Consider the following 14,974-nt stretch of genomic DNA (forward strand, 5'->3'; position numbering starts at 1 on the left):
TTTTTATATTTTTGATTGTTAAAAAAAGCCTCGGTAGATAACCCTCTCCGTTATCCGGAATTTTTAATCAACCGGCACCATCCCGGTCCCATCGGTGCTGGATGCGGAAGAGTTTCCTGTACATACAAGCATTCCCCTGCCTACTACTTTAGTTACTTCCTCAAAAAAAAATATTAACGAGGTTCATTAGACCTTTACAAATCCATGTTGGCTCGTCAACCGTGGTTCAGTTGGTAGCACTCTCTCCTCTGAGTCCCACTCCAGAGACTTGAGCACAAACATTTAGACTTGACATTCCAGTGCAGTCCTGAGGGAGTGCTGCACTCCTGAGGGAGTGCTGCACTCCCTCACTGTCAGATGAGACGTTAAACCGAGGCCCTGTCCGCTCTCTCGGGTGGATGTAAAGATTCCATGGCACTATTTCGAAGAACAGCAGGGGAGTTCTCCTCAGTGTCCTGGTCAGCATCACGAAAACCGATTATTTGGTCATTATCATATTGCTGTTTGTGGGACCTTGCTGTGCACAAATTGACTGCCGCATTTCCTACATTACAACCGTGACTACACTTCAAAAAGCAATTTGGGATGTCCTGAGATTATGAAAGGCGCTATATAAATGCAAGTCTTTCTTTCTAAGCAGTTCAAATTTCTCTCAATGTTCGGTCACTCTGTCCTTAATTATAGATTCCACACAACAGATTTTAGACTAACGGTTCTATACTTTCCTGGTTTATCACCTTTCTCAAAGAATGGAGTTACATTTGCAATTTTCCAATCTAAAGGGCCAATTCTTTTTAAACCTTGGGGTGGAAACCATCAGGTCCTGGGTATTTGTCAGTCTTTCATGCCATTTTTTCTAATATTGTTTTCTTGTTTACATTAACTTTAATTAGTTCCAGTCCTGGATTCTTTTAGTTCCCCTGGAATGTCTGGTATATTATCCTCTTTCTCTACTGTGAAAACTGACAGAGTAATTACTCAACAAGTCTGCTGTTTCCTTATTTTCATTTGCAATATTACTTTCATCTATTTTCAAGAGTCCACATTACCCTTGACTACCCTTTTTCTTCTAATATAATTGTAAAAGCTTTTTGTATTAATTTTGATATCCCTCGCAAGTTTCTTTTCATGTTCTCTTTTTGCAGCTCTTACTACCTTTTGTGTCTTCCTTTGCTGTTCTTGATATAGGTTACATCGGATATATGGCCCAACCAGTCCATGCCGGCGTTTATGCTCCACTCGAGCCTCCTCTCATCTTACTCTATCAGCATAACCCTCTATTCCCTTCTCCCTCATATGCTTGTCTAGCCATACCTCATTAAATGGCGGAGCAGGCTCGAGGGGCCGAATGGCCTACTCCTCCTATCTTCTATGTTTCTCCCCTTAAATGCATCTATACTATTCGCTTCAACCACTCCTAGTCCCCTGGATCTACACTATTCGTTGCACTTTTGTACGCTCTTTCTTTTAGTTTTGTGTTACCTCTCACCTCTTCTGTCGACCATGGCTCTTTCATTTCGTAAGTGGAGCTCTTGCCCTTTAGGGGTATATTGCTGGTCCTTTATTAAGCAAAGCTCTTTTTTGAATACCTCCTACTGTTCATCTGTAGTTTTACCCGATAACAATTTTGACCAGTTTGCTGTCGTCAGTCCCTGTCTCATCTCGTTAAAGTTAGCCTCACCAAAATCTAGAATCTTGGTAGCTGTTACATTTCTCCTTTTCAAACCTAATATTGAATTCATTCGTATTATGATCGCTGCAAGATAAATGTTCCCTACTGTTACGCAACTGCCGCATCCCCCAAGTCCTTCGATCCACCATTGGCGGCCGTGCCTTCAGCTGCCTAGGCTTCAGGCTCTGGAATTCCCTCCCTAAACCCCTCTCCTGCTTTCAATCGCTCCTTAAAATCTATCTCTTTGACCAAGCTTTTGGTCACCTGTCCTAATAGCTCTTTATGTAGCTTGGTGCCTGCTAATCGCTCCTGTGAAGCGCCTTGGTATGTTTTACCACATTAAAGGCGCTATATAAATGCAAGTTCTTATTGTAAATTATGTTTTTCTCACTTGGACATTGAGCAATCAACATTTAATCACCTGGGTGTGTTCGAATATCAACATCTGCAGTGATCGGTCCTATTAGAATTCATATAGTAATTGTCCTCTATCTTGTGTGCTTAAAGTACACTGGCATCTAGTGGCAGAATATCTGTACTGCATCAAATTACATTGATCTGGTCATTTCACAGTCGAATGGCAAACAGGTGAACTTCTCTACTAGAAATCACATTTCAATAAAGAAAAGAAAATCTGCATCCATTTCTGTTCCAGAAGTTGGTCTGCGACGCAGGAATACGGCTTGATCATTGATGGTGATGCTCTGTCGCTAATAATGAAACCAACCCAAGATGGGAGCACGAGCAACTACAAAAACCTGTTGTTGCAGATATGCCAGAGATGTACTGCCGTTTTATGTTGCCGTATGGCACCATTGCAGAAAGCACAGGTATACCGACTACTTTATTACATCTGTGTTTAATGTCTGTCTATCTAGGTGTGAATCCATCCATTTGTCTCTGTCTGTATCCATGCCTCTTTCTTTATTTATCCCATCTATCAATACACCTCTTTCTCTCATTTTTAGTCAAAAGTGTAAAAAAATAAATACAGGAAACTCTCGATTTACCGGCACCTAAATGACCGGAAATCTCTGTTAACCGGCAAAATTCAGGAGTAGGTTCAGGTAAGTTTTACTTCATATTAGTAGCCGTTCCTGGATCTGTGGCCGTGTAACCGGGGTTCCTGCACCTGTTGCATAGCAACAGGGACGCCTGGATCTTGTGGCCGGGGTTCCTGCACTTGTTGCATAGCAACAGGGACGCCTGGATCTTGTGGCCGGGGTTCCTGCACTTGTTGCATAGCAACAGGGACGCCTGGATCTTGTGGCTGGGGTTCCTGCACTTGTTGCATAGCAACAGGGACGCCTGGATCTTGTGGCCGGGGTTCCTGCACTTGTTGCATAGCAACAGGGACGCCTGGATCTTGTGGCCAGGGTTCCTGCACTTGTTGCATAGCAACAGGGACGCCTGGATTTGTTGCTGTGTACGGGGCTCTCGTACCTTTTACTATACCTCTCTGTAATCCGGACTTTTTGATAAACCGGCACCACGCCGGTCTTGTCTGTGCCGGATAAAAAAGAGTTTCCTGTATATGCTGTTTTTTCTTTAAGCCTGTAATTTATATGCACCTGAGAATCTGCAAACTTCTGTCATGAGACAGCAGTTAAAGACATTCCTCGGGATGTATTCAGGTACGTGCTGGGTGGAGGTGCTCTAAACAGTGGCCAGAAAGGCACAGGCCAGGTTAGCACTCGACCGTCGCAACATTGTTCCAGACCCCAGACTACTCACGAGCAACGCTACAGCGAATTACTTGTCTATATAAGTACTTTGAGTCTGACACGTGGTCCCTAGAACTATTGGAAAAATAGAAAGGAAGTCGCCATGTAGGTTTCTTCTGACCTGGAGTTGGGCATTTATAAGCACTTGTCATTTTTTAAGCTTCTTTCACAATGGCAACCTCTAATTTACCTCAGGATGCCCTATTTTCAGCAGTTGGACTTTGTAGCTTTAAGGGACATAGACGGTTTAAACACATCTGTATCTTCGCCACAAAATAACACATTGCCCGTTAACACTCCTGCTATTGTGAGTAACACCACAGGAGAGTGCTATATGATTTTTTTTCTGTTCAAAATCAGTATTTAAAAAAAAAAGCACAAATTAATCTCTTCATTTGTCCTCCGCCTGTAGCAGGGTTAGGCTCGTCATCTAATGGAGCTGCAAAACAGCTTTGCTCCTCGTAACCTTGTAGGAGCTTTGCTCATCGTAACCTCAAGACCCTTCAGATCTGATTTTGGTGTCACTATTGAGGGAAAACTTGTTACAGGAAACTTTGTGTTATCCGGAGGCTAAGTGTCCGGCAAGCTCGAGCCACCGGCAAAAATCAGGAGCCGTTTTGTTAGGTTTTTTTTTCTTCTCGTGGCTTTTTTTTCCCCCCCAACAGTCAGGCTCTGTAAAGTCTCTGTAGCTTAGCAACAGCTTCAGAGAGACGCTTCCAAGGTACGGGCCGACTGTTTAGAAGCTGTTGCTAAGCAACAGTGTTTGTTGTCAGATACGGAGATGAAAATCTCCGTATGCTTCAACATTAACGCTGGTGTGTCCGGCAGATTTGAGGGAACGGCAACAGCTCGGTCCCGTCGGTGCCGGATAGCACACAGTTTCCTGTAGTATGTTCCGTCTCCATTTTCTTAAGCGCGCTTTAATATCTTGCTATATATACAGATTCTAACATTTAATGAGAGGCCTTCTAATTTTGATATGGTATAGTTACCCCGTCTCTCAAAAATTCAGTTCCTTTTGTTGTATGGCCGTATAGCTTTCTCAGTCAAAGCAAACAAACCGAGAGGAGATTCCTGAATAAAGCTCTTACACACGAGGCAGAGAAAAACTTGGAGTTCTTGTGAGGCTACAACATATATAGCTTTCAGGCACTCTTCATGATTCTGCATCCCCCACCTCACTGGACCCAAATTCCGATGCATGTGGAGTATATATTCCACAGAAAGAGCAGGAAGCCCATGCCAGAAATAGGTAATCTAACTTCTGCAGTTCCCTCACACAGCACAAGATCAGCATGTTAGCACAGGTAATTACTAAGGCTGTCAATCCTTTGAGACTCTGAGTTAGAACAATGTGATTCATTCTTCCTGCACTCCGCAAAACTCCACATTACCACCTTCAGCTCTTTTGTTCTCAACAGCAGTTGTTTTCTAGATGTCCCTTTTCAGCTTATGAAAAGGCAGATTGTCCCACAAATGTTCCAAATTCAACTATGTGGTGGGAAACTAGCCACGGTATTGAAAGGGGCTAATTAAGTCAAAATCATTCTTCTCCAGGTACAAGTCTGCTTGGCCATTGATTGCTCCCTGCTCTCTGTTATTGAATGTGTTATTTGAATGTAACTTTGTTTTAAATTCTTACTTTTAGCTAAGGTAAGACATTTGTAGTGTATTCTGGATTTGTACAGTAAATAGAAGGTTGCTGAATAGTGCTCACTGAAGACTATTAAACTGTTTCTGATGTCAGTGTTGCTAGTTTACTGCAAATTTGCAGTTGATTACTGGATGGATAATTTCCCTATCTAGCAATTACCAGTATAACTTCAGTAATGGTTGATGATATAACTTTTCCATTGAAAGACTTCCATCCCCAAGGCCACCCCACCCAATCCCTGAACACCCCCCCCCCCCCCCCCCCCGTGTGTCTCTACTTTCTCTGCCATTTCCCACTGTCCTCTCTGAGCTCACCTCGTCCATCATATCCACTTCCTGCTCCCTTGACCCCATTCCCACTAAATTGCTAACCAACCAACTTCTCTTCCTAGCCTCCCATGCTAGCTGACATTGTAAACCGTTTCCTCTCATCCGGCACTGTTAACCTCCCTTTCAAAATTGCCATCATTACCCTCTGCTCAAAAAAAACCCCCACCTGTGACCCTTCTGCCCTCACAAACTATTGTCCCATCACCGACCTCCCTTTCCTCTCAAGCCCTTGAACATATACCTGTTAAGTATGTGTATTGTATTGAACAATTAACACAAAGACTTAAACGTATAATTCAAACAGGTCTTTACTGGTTGGAGGTAGGGACTATACTGAATACAAGATTACTGCACAGTGCTTATATACCGGTGTGTTCACCCCCGGTATTACGTCTACAGCAGCCTGAGAAAGTAGTACATCTCTTAAGGTGGAACAGGCTTAAGCTCTCTTAAGGTGGAACAGGTTACATACACAACAATACCTTCTTGGTCTGTGCCCATCTCTCCTGCAACTTCCTGTTTGTGTATCTCCCACAGCACCACAACCTAACCAAAGTGAAGAAGTACGTTCTCTAATGGTGGTGCATTCATACTCCTGGACCTCTCTGCAGCCGTTGACCTGATTGACCACAGCATCCTCCTCCAACATTGCTGATAAAGTTAAATGAGAAAGGATGGGAGGAGGCGCGAGTGAAGCATAAACATCAGCATGGACTAGTTGGACCAAATGGCCTGTTCCTATGCTGTATGTTCTATGTAATTCTATCTATGTAATTGTCCAGCAGATTGAAATGCTCTGCTTTGATCCACACTTGACTATCAGAGCGTCTCTGAGGATGACTTCTCTTCCCACCCCTACACTATGACAACCAGAGTCCCCCAAGGATCTATCCTTGGCCTCCTCCTTTACCTCATCTAAGTGTTTTCTCCATGACAACATTATCTGCAGACATGATGGCAGTTTGAAAGGGAGGTGGACAGTGCCTGACGAGAGGAAACCATTGACAATACAGTTATATCAACCTTTACTGACGTTATACGTGTAAGATGATGTCAACCCAACTCTTAACTTCAGCACCCCTCTCAACCCCTCCACTGCCTCTGGACTTTGATGAGTTGCAGTTTCCCCCAGTTAAACATTGGGAAGACCAAAACCATAATCTTCGGCCCCTGGCTCAAACTCCTTACACTTGGCTCAAACTCCTTACACTTGTCTCTAACTCCACCCATCTCCTCTGCCACTATCTAAGACTGAACCAGACTGCCACCACCTCAGCATCCTATTCAGTTCTGAACTTTAGCTTTCAAACTCCTATCCTCTCCATCACAGAGACTGCCAACTTCCACCTCTGTAACATTGTCCATTTCTACCCCTAGCTCAGCCTATATACCACTGAAAACCTCCACCCATGCCTTTGTCACCTTCAGACTTCACTGTTGCAGTGTTTTCCTGGCCGGCCTCCCCTCCTCCACCTTCCCTAACGTTCAGCTCATCCAAAACTCTGTTGCCCGTATCCTAACCTGCCCCAAGTCCTGCCCACCGATGACTCCTGTTCTTGCTGACCTACGTGGGCTCTTGGACCCCCAGTGTCTCAGATTTATAAGGATCATTCTGGTGTTTAAACCCTTTCATGATCTAGCCTTCCCTCTTTCTAACCTCCTCCAGCCCTACAAACCCTCCTACCCCCAAACTTTCTGCTCCTCTGTTTCCAGACTCCTGTGCATCCTGTCCCTTTGCCCCACCATTGGCAGCTGTGGTTTCAGCTGTCAAAGTTGGAATTCCCTCTGCCTTGCCACCTCACTGTCCTCCTTAAAACCCACCTTTTTGACCAAGGTTTTGGTCACCTCCTAATCTCGCTTCCTTTGGCTCAGCATCCATTTTTCTTTTATTATACCTCTGTAAAGTGCTTTGGGACGCATTGCTATGTTCAAGGTGATATATAACTGAAAGTAGTAGTTTTAATTCCAAGAACTTATTTAAAACTGGCTACTAATACGTAACATAGGGGGTGAACTTGGTCTTCGGCTGTAGCACAGAGCGGGTGAGAACCGATTGGTAAGCTGTTTCACACCCCGCCCTCTACTTCAATGGATAAGAAAATCAAGTGGCGTGTAAAACGGGCTGCCAATTGGTGATCACCTGTTTCGTGCTAGTGCCGAAGACCAAGTTTACCCCGTAGCTTTGAAGAGCTATTGGCCATTATGGTTGCCTGAGACCACAATTTGTACCATACCATCTTATGTAAGTTGTGCATCTTTGGCCCCCTAATACAAAGCTTTCTTTGACCACATGGTGAAATATGTACTGGTACCAGAAATGGTTTGGGCCAGCTTAAAAGCACTTTATATTCTTTTTCTTCATTAGATTGTCAAAATGGTGAAGAACACAAAGGACCATCCTATAACTTTAGCAATTGGTGATGGTGCGAATGATGTCAGTATGGTTCTCGAGGCACATGTTGGGATTGGTAAGAAAACTTGTTTTGGAGTCGGAACAATGCTATGAGAGCGATCATTAGTTGGTAATATCATTCATAAATAATTCATACTTCATCTGTGCATTTTCACCTAAGATTATTTTAAACATCGAAGCTTCCATTGTGCCTTTGTACCCTCTCCACTTAAGCAATACTCTTACTCTAGCAAGCCACTGTATTCAAGTCAATTCAAGTCCTGGACCAGTTCCATAGGGAATTTTGTACATCAGCATTCAAGCTACTGGAGTACTGTCTACAGTTTTGTTCTCCTTACCAAAGGAAGGATATACTTGCTTTGGAAGGGCGTGCAATGAAGGTTCATTAGATTGATTCTTGGGCCTCTACTCTCTGGCGTTTAGAAGAATCAAAGGTGATCTCATTGAAATGTATAAAATTCTTAGAGGGCTTAACAGGGTAGATGCCGAGAGGCTGTTTCACCTGGCTAGAGAGTCGAGAACTAGGGATCATAGTCTCAGGATAAGGGGTCGGCTATTTAGGACTGAGATGAGAAATTTCTTCACTCGGATGGTGTGAATCTTTGGAATTCTGTATCCCAGCGAGCTGTGGATGCTCAGTCGTTGAGTATATTCAGAGACTGAGATTGATAGATTTTTGGACACTGAGGGATATGAGGATCGGGCAGGAAAGTGGAGTTGAGATAGTTCAGCCATGATCATATTGAATGGCGGAGCAGGCTCAAGGGGCCGTATGGCCGACTCCTCCTATTTCTTATGTTCCTACGGTGTTCTTGAATAGATGGGCAGCACGGTGGCATAGTGGTTAGCACTGTTGCCTCACAGCGCCAGGGACCCGGGTTCAAATCCGGCCTCGGGTGACTGTCTGTGTGGAGTTTGCACATTCTCCCCGTGTTTGCGTGGGTTTTCTCCGGGTGCTCCGGTTTCCTCCCACAGTCCAAAGATGTGCGGGGTTAGGTTGATTGGCCATGATAAAAAATTGGCCCTTAGTGTTAGGGGGGATTAAATATGTGGGGTTACAGGGTTACGGGGATAGGGCTTGGGTGGGATGGCTGTCGGTGTAGGGCCCGGGTGCTAGGGTTTGGATGATCAGCCATGATCTCGTTGAATGGCGGAGCAGGCTCGAAGGGCCGAATGACCTACTCCTGCTCCTATCTTCTATGTTTCTATGTAATAGGATCAGGTAGTGCCTGAGCTACAATATAGTTGGCACCAGCTGTACAATATATAGAAATCCCTATGAAGCCATTCTGACATGCCTGTAACAATGCTGTGATGGAATAGTTGGAATGGCTGATCTTCAAAGGATTGAGAAAAAATGAAAAAATAACAACGATACTTGGTAAAAATTGTTTACATTATTTTTAGTATTGGCTACATGGGTAGCTGGCATTATAATGAAAATGCTTCTCCTCTTCCTCTCCACCTCCCCACTACCACCACCTCTGAAGGCATTACGTCTATAAAATTTGAGTTCTCTTCCCCTTGTTTTTGTCCTCGTTGTCTTTGCAATGATTTTCGAATTATTTCTGGTTTGCTACTCCTATCGGTGGGCAGGCGGAATAACCTATTTTGCCTGTCCCAGAGTGCTGCTCTGCAGCAGGTACGCTGCATACTTCGCAGCTGGCCTCTTAAGTAGCCGGCAGGAATATGTGGTTTTTATTTTACTCTGTTTTCTGATTTAAGTGGTGGTCCATACATATCTTGAATCATTTTAAATGGTCTTCCTTTAATTTACTTCAGGTTTAAAAGGCAAAGAAGGCCGCCAAGCAGCAAGAAATAGTGATTACGCAATACCAAAGTTTAAGCACCTACAGAAGCTTCTGCTCGCTCATGGACATTTGTACTACGTTCGGATCGCACATCTTGTGCAGTATTTCTTCTACAAGGTATGCCTTTCAGGACAGGGTATACCTGTGAATGAATGTTTACCTTACCGTATTTTATTCCTACTTGTATTTTCAATTTGCCTTCCCCCCTCCCCCCACTGATTTCATTAACTTGGAAGGATGTTCCCGATGGCGGGGGAATCCAGAACCAGGGGTCACAGTCTAAGGCTAAGGGGTAAGCCATTTAGGACTGAGATGAGGAAGAATTTCTTCACCCAGAGAGTGGTGAACCTGTGGAATTCTCTACCACACAAGGCAGTTGAGGCTAATTCATTAAATATATTCAAGAAGGAGTTAGATATATTTCTTAAGGCTAAAGGGATCAGGGGATATGGGGAGAAGGCAGGAACAGGGTACTGAATTTGGATGATTAGCCATGATCGCATTGAATGGCGGAGCAGGCTCGAGGGGCCGAATGGCCTACTCCTGCTCCTATCTTCTATGTTTCTATGTTTCTTTCCTCCCTTCCCCTCCTGGAAGCATGATGGTCTTGATTCTCCGATTCAACACAGGTCACTTGCCCTCTAGCACTTCACCCGAATGGCTACACTGAGCCTAAACAATTAGTATCGGCTGATTATTCGATCAGTGGTGCAATTAGAGCCAAGCCGAATCATGTCCTTGCCCAACTTTCACACACGCGCTTTAAAAAAAATTCTTGGAATGTGGGTAGCACTGGCGAGTTCGCTGAGGTGGAAGTGGGTCACCTCTTCTTGAACCACTGCAGCCCTTGTAGTGAAGGTGACCCTACGATGGTGGTAGGGTGGGAATTTCAAGATATTAATCCAGCTACGATGCAGCAACAGCATTATTTGTCCATGTGAAGATGGTGGGTGACTTGGAAAGAGAATTTTTGGGGGTGGGGTGGCGGTGCGGATGGTCCCACGATATTGCTGGTCTTGGCCTTCTCTGTGGCAGAGGTCATGGGGAACGGAGGTGCTGTCAAAGTTAGCTTGGCGAGTTGTTTCAGTGCATCATGTAGATAGTACATGCTGCAGGCACAGTGTGCTGGTTATGGAGGAGCTGCACATTGAATCCAGTAGAATTTAGTCACACCAGCACCTATCCAGACAAGTGGTGAGCAGTGTTCCCTGTCATTTTTTTTGGCACCGTGTGGTTTTTGCGTTGAAAAGCCGGCTGAGCCGGATCCCTGGTGGTGAGTATTGTGTCACACTCGTGATTTGAGTCTTCCTGATGGTGGAGAGGCTTTGAAAGGTCAGTAGGCGAGCCATTTGTTGCAGAGTACTTGGCCTCTACCCTGCTCTTACAGCCACAGTGTTGATATGGCTGGTCCAGTTAAGCTTCCGGTCAAAGGTGACCTCCAATATGTTAATGGTGGAGGTCTTGGCGATGGTGCCATTGATGGTTGGGCAGAAGATAATTGGGCTTTTCATTGTTTAAGATGGTCATTGCCTGTGGCACGAATGTTACCTACCGCTCGTCAGCCCTCGCCTGGATGCTGTCCAGCTCCTGCTGTAAGTGGGTATGGGCTGCTTCATACAAACATAGAAGATAGGAGCAGGAGTCGGCCATTCGGCCCCTTGAGCCTGTTCTGCCATTTAATGAGATCATGGCTGATCATCCAAATTCAGTACCCTGTCCCGGCTTTCTCCCCATATCCCTTGATCCCTTTAGCCTGAAGTGATCCCTTTAGCCTTAATTCTCATTATTGGATGAATTGTGAATGGAAGTGTAATCCTTGGTGAAGCACTCCACTCATGATCTAATGACCGAGAGAGGGTGATTAATGAATCAACTGAAGGTGGTGAGGCAGGACACACTCCGAGATGGTGATGAATGATATCTAAACAGGCATATTCCTCCAACGTTCAGTACAACTATGTCAGGATGTTGCTTGACCAGTTCCCAGATGTTAGTGAGGAGGACTTTGCAGTGTCAACTAGACTGAGATTGACTCATTCTTTATCTTGATATGTTGCAGAGAGGTTCATCAATTTCCACCCCCCCCCCCCCATTATACTTTGTAGTGATTGTTTACAACTAGCCTACTTCAGAGACATTGGCCGGAATTTTGCCGGCACCCAGCAGACGAGATGGGTGGCTGGTCAGCTGTTACATTTTAAATGATTGACAGCGGGTCGGGAACCCGCTGTCAAAACACGCACACTGGACTTTCCCAATGTCAGGTCTGCCATCGCTCAGCAGGCCCGACAGGCAGAGGTGGGGGAGGCAATTAAAATCATTAATGGCTTGTTTACAGCCACTTGTCAATGGTTTTTTTTCCCCAGCTTTTTGGATTTGACAGATTGCCACCGGTTTCCCGCTGTGCCGAGACCGCGTCCGCGACGCTGTGAAGGCAGGAGGTCAATGGCCATTGAATCAAATGATGAGTTGACAGCTTCAAATGTCAACTCGAAGCTCCCAGCTGATTGAGAAATGTTCCCTTAAACACTAGCTTCTCTAAACTGCATTTCCACTACAGATTCAGGATGCTGCAAGTCTTTACACAAGTCTCCATCCAGTCTGACTTCATTACCTCTCCCACCATTGACAGATCGCTTCTGTCATCTCTACTTCACCTGCCATCTATTCCATCAGCATGGGTGGCCTTTATACTCTCACCTTGGTCCTCCGAATCCCACCACGATCAGCCCCAACACCAACTTTCTCCACAATCAACTGATGCTGCACAGGACAGGGCATCAGCACCCGACTACATTGCTGCCCGGGAGGCCAGGGATGGTCTCACCATAGCCACATTTACTTCACTTGATGCTGTACACCCTGGCTGCCACATGATTCGCCAGGTTGGCACCACCCCACACCAACACCATAAATCATCCCCACAATGTCCAAGCCATTCCTTTCACACTGCTCACCATTGCGGGAGGTACCGTTCTCTCTCACCATTCACTGCACCTCACTAAGTCACTTCCAAAGGTGCACACACATCTGTCCAAGAACGCAAAATGTTGAAAATAAAGGTGTCAATGTTTGACACCACCTTAACAGAAACTACATGAACATTGCATAAAACACCCAAGTACCTACCCTTGTGTGTTGTTAGTTGGTATGATTGCACTAGGATGAGGGTGAGTGTGAGGGGTGGCTCGTGAGATGGGGATGTGATGATGTAGATAGCAAGGGATGGGTGGAGGTGCAAGCTAAGTTGGTGTGAGTAAGGATGTGCAGGAGTAGGGTAGGGAAGGCAGAGTGATGGGGATGTGATGAGAGGCACAGTAGGATGAGGTTGAGTGTACTAATGTTTTGTCACCTACTGAGATCATTGAAAGGTTTGCGCCACTGCACCCTGGTCCTCCTGACCACATCCCTGCTTGTGTCCTCCTCTGCAACGTGCAACCAGGCTGCGTTGATCTCCTGGGGAGGTCTCTTCCAGCCATGGGAAGTGAAGAGAACCTCCCTGCATAGGCTTATGGAGGGAGTCATGGGAGAGCCTGGGTGCAGCCCTGCACCTCTGTGCAGTGTTTGTCAATGTTTGCAGCACCTCGATGCTGTAGAACACCAACAGCACAACTGTCAAATTAAAGTTGGCCATGGTCCCTTTCAGGAAACCTGCTGATGGCGCGTCCTCAAATGACGTCAGCAGACCCGCTTCCTCTAATCGGCCGGGAAACGCGCTGGGTGGGCTTAATGAGCCCAATCGGGAAACTCATTTCAGGGGTCGGGACCCGCCACTGATGTCACCCGCCGAGGTTTGTAAAATCGCGGCCATTGAGTCAACCATCTGATGTGGGACTGGAGTCATTTTATAGGCCAGACAGACTAGGGGTGACCAGCCTCCTCCTGTGACAGACATTAATGAACCAGTTGGGTTTTTAACAACAGCCTGGGAGCTTTCATCATTATTTTTCTGGCCCCCAGCACGCAAATGCCAGATTTATTCAATTCAGTCTCTCAACTTGTCATGGCAGAATTTGAACTTGTGATTTGCGTATCCAACAGCGAGCAGCTGGATCATGATCAGTTACAGGAATGCTGGCTGATTTTTCCCTGTTCCTTACCCAAGCTCACTGAGACCAGTTGTAATGGGTTTGCCTCGGCCCTGTCTGAGATTAGCAAACTGAGGTTTATTTGGCGCCGCTACTCACTGCTTTAGCCAGACTAGTCTTCAGGCAAAACTGTTGTATCTTTGCACTAAAACATTTTGAAAAATTACATAGTTATTGGTAACATTCATTTAACCATTGCATTTGACAGTATGGTTTTAATACGGAATTGTTTTTCGGTATGCATGGGCTTTACAGCTTCATTCACAATGTGGTCCGAAAGTCCATGGGCTTGTTGTAGCTGGATGTTTTTGTTTAGCTGCCCATTTTAGGAAAAAAAATACTTTTAACTTTCGTTTCTAAATTGTACTTAAAACCTTTATTAATGCAGCTGCTCTGCGAACCGTGTGAGACTCCCTGTCTCTGCCTGAATCATGTTAGTGAAACCACTGTTGTAATGTAGGAAATGGGGCTGGCAATTATTGCACAGCAAGGCCCCACAAACAGCAATTAAATAAATGACCTGATTATCTGCTTTAGGTGTTAGTTGAGAGTTAAATGTTGGCCAGGACACTGGGGAGAGCTCCCCTGCTGCTCTTCAATTACATCAAAACATAGAAGATAGGAGCAGGAGTAGGCCATTCGGCCCCTCGAGCCTGCTCCGCCATTCAATGAGATCATGGCTGATCATCCAATTTCAGTACCCTGTCCCTGCCTTCTCCCCATATCCCTTGATCCCTTTAGCTTCAAGAAATATATCCAACTCCTTCTTGAATATATTTAATGAACTGGTCTCCACCGCCCTCTGTGGCAGAGAATTCCACAGGCTCGCCACTCTCTGGGTGAAGAAATTCCTCCTCATTTCAGTCCTAAATGGCTTACCCCTTAGCCTTAGACTATGACCCCTGGTTCTGGACTCCACGGCCATCAGAAACATCCTTCCTGCATCTAGTCTGTCCAGGCCTGACAGAATTTTATAGGTTTCGATGAGATCCCCTCTCAATCTTCTAAACTCCAGTGAGTATAAGCCCAATCGAGACAATCTCTCCTCATACGTCATTCCTGCCATCCCAGGTATCAGCCTGGTGAATCTTCGCTGCACTCCTTCCATGGCAAGAACATCCTTCCTCCGATAAGTGCCACGGGAACTTTTATGTCCACCTGAGAGGGAAGTCGGGGCCTCAGTTTAATACCTCATCCGAAAGACGGTCAGCCTGGATTCTGTGCTCGAGTCCCTGGAGTGGGGCTTGAGCCAACAACCTTCTGACTCGGGCGCGAGTGCTGCC

General features: G+C 45.5%; 1 protein-coding gene across 5 annotated transcripts in view; it reads left to right on the forward strand.

The window, feature by feature from the left end:
• Window positions 1-14,974, forward strand: part of atp11c (ATPase phospholipid transporting 11C (ATP11C blood group)) — a 154,679-nt gene that overhangs the window by 106,449 nt on the left and 33,256 nt on the right. For all 5 annotated transcript variants that reach the window (XM_086002119.1, XM_086002110.1, XM_086002134.1 and 2 more), the window contains 3 exons: window positions 2,328-2,502; window positions 7,745-7,847; window positions 9,575-9,720. In XM_086002119.1, the coding sequence (XP_085858245.1) occupies window positions 2,328-2,502; window positions 7,745-7,847; window positions 9,575-9,720 (424 nt within the window). The remainder of the gene's footprint in view (window positions 1-2,327; window positions 2,503-7,744; window positions 7,848-9,574; window positions 9,721-14,974) is intronic.

The sequence above is a fragment of the Somniosus microcephalus genome, chromosome 1 (genome assembly GCF_052327205.1).
Source record: "Somniosus microcephalus isolate GS21.2 chromosome 1, FLI_Smic_1.0, whole genome shotgun sequence".
Classification (NCBI taxonomy): domain Eukaryota; kingdom Metazoa; phylum Chordata; class Chondrichthyes; order Squaliformes; family Somniosidae; genus Somniosus; species Somniosus microcephalus.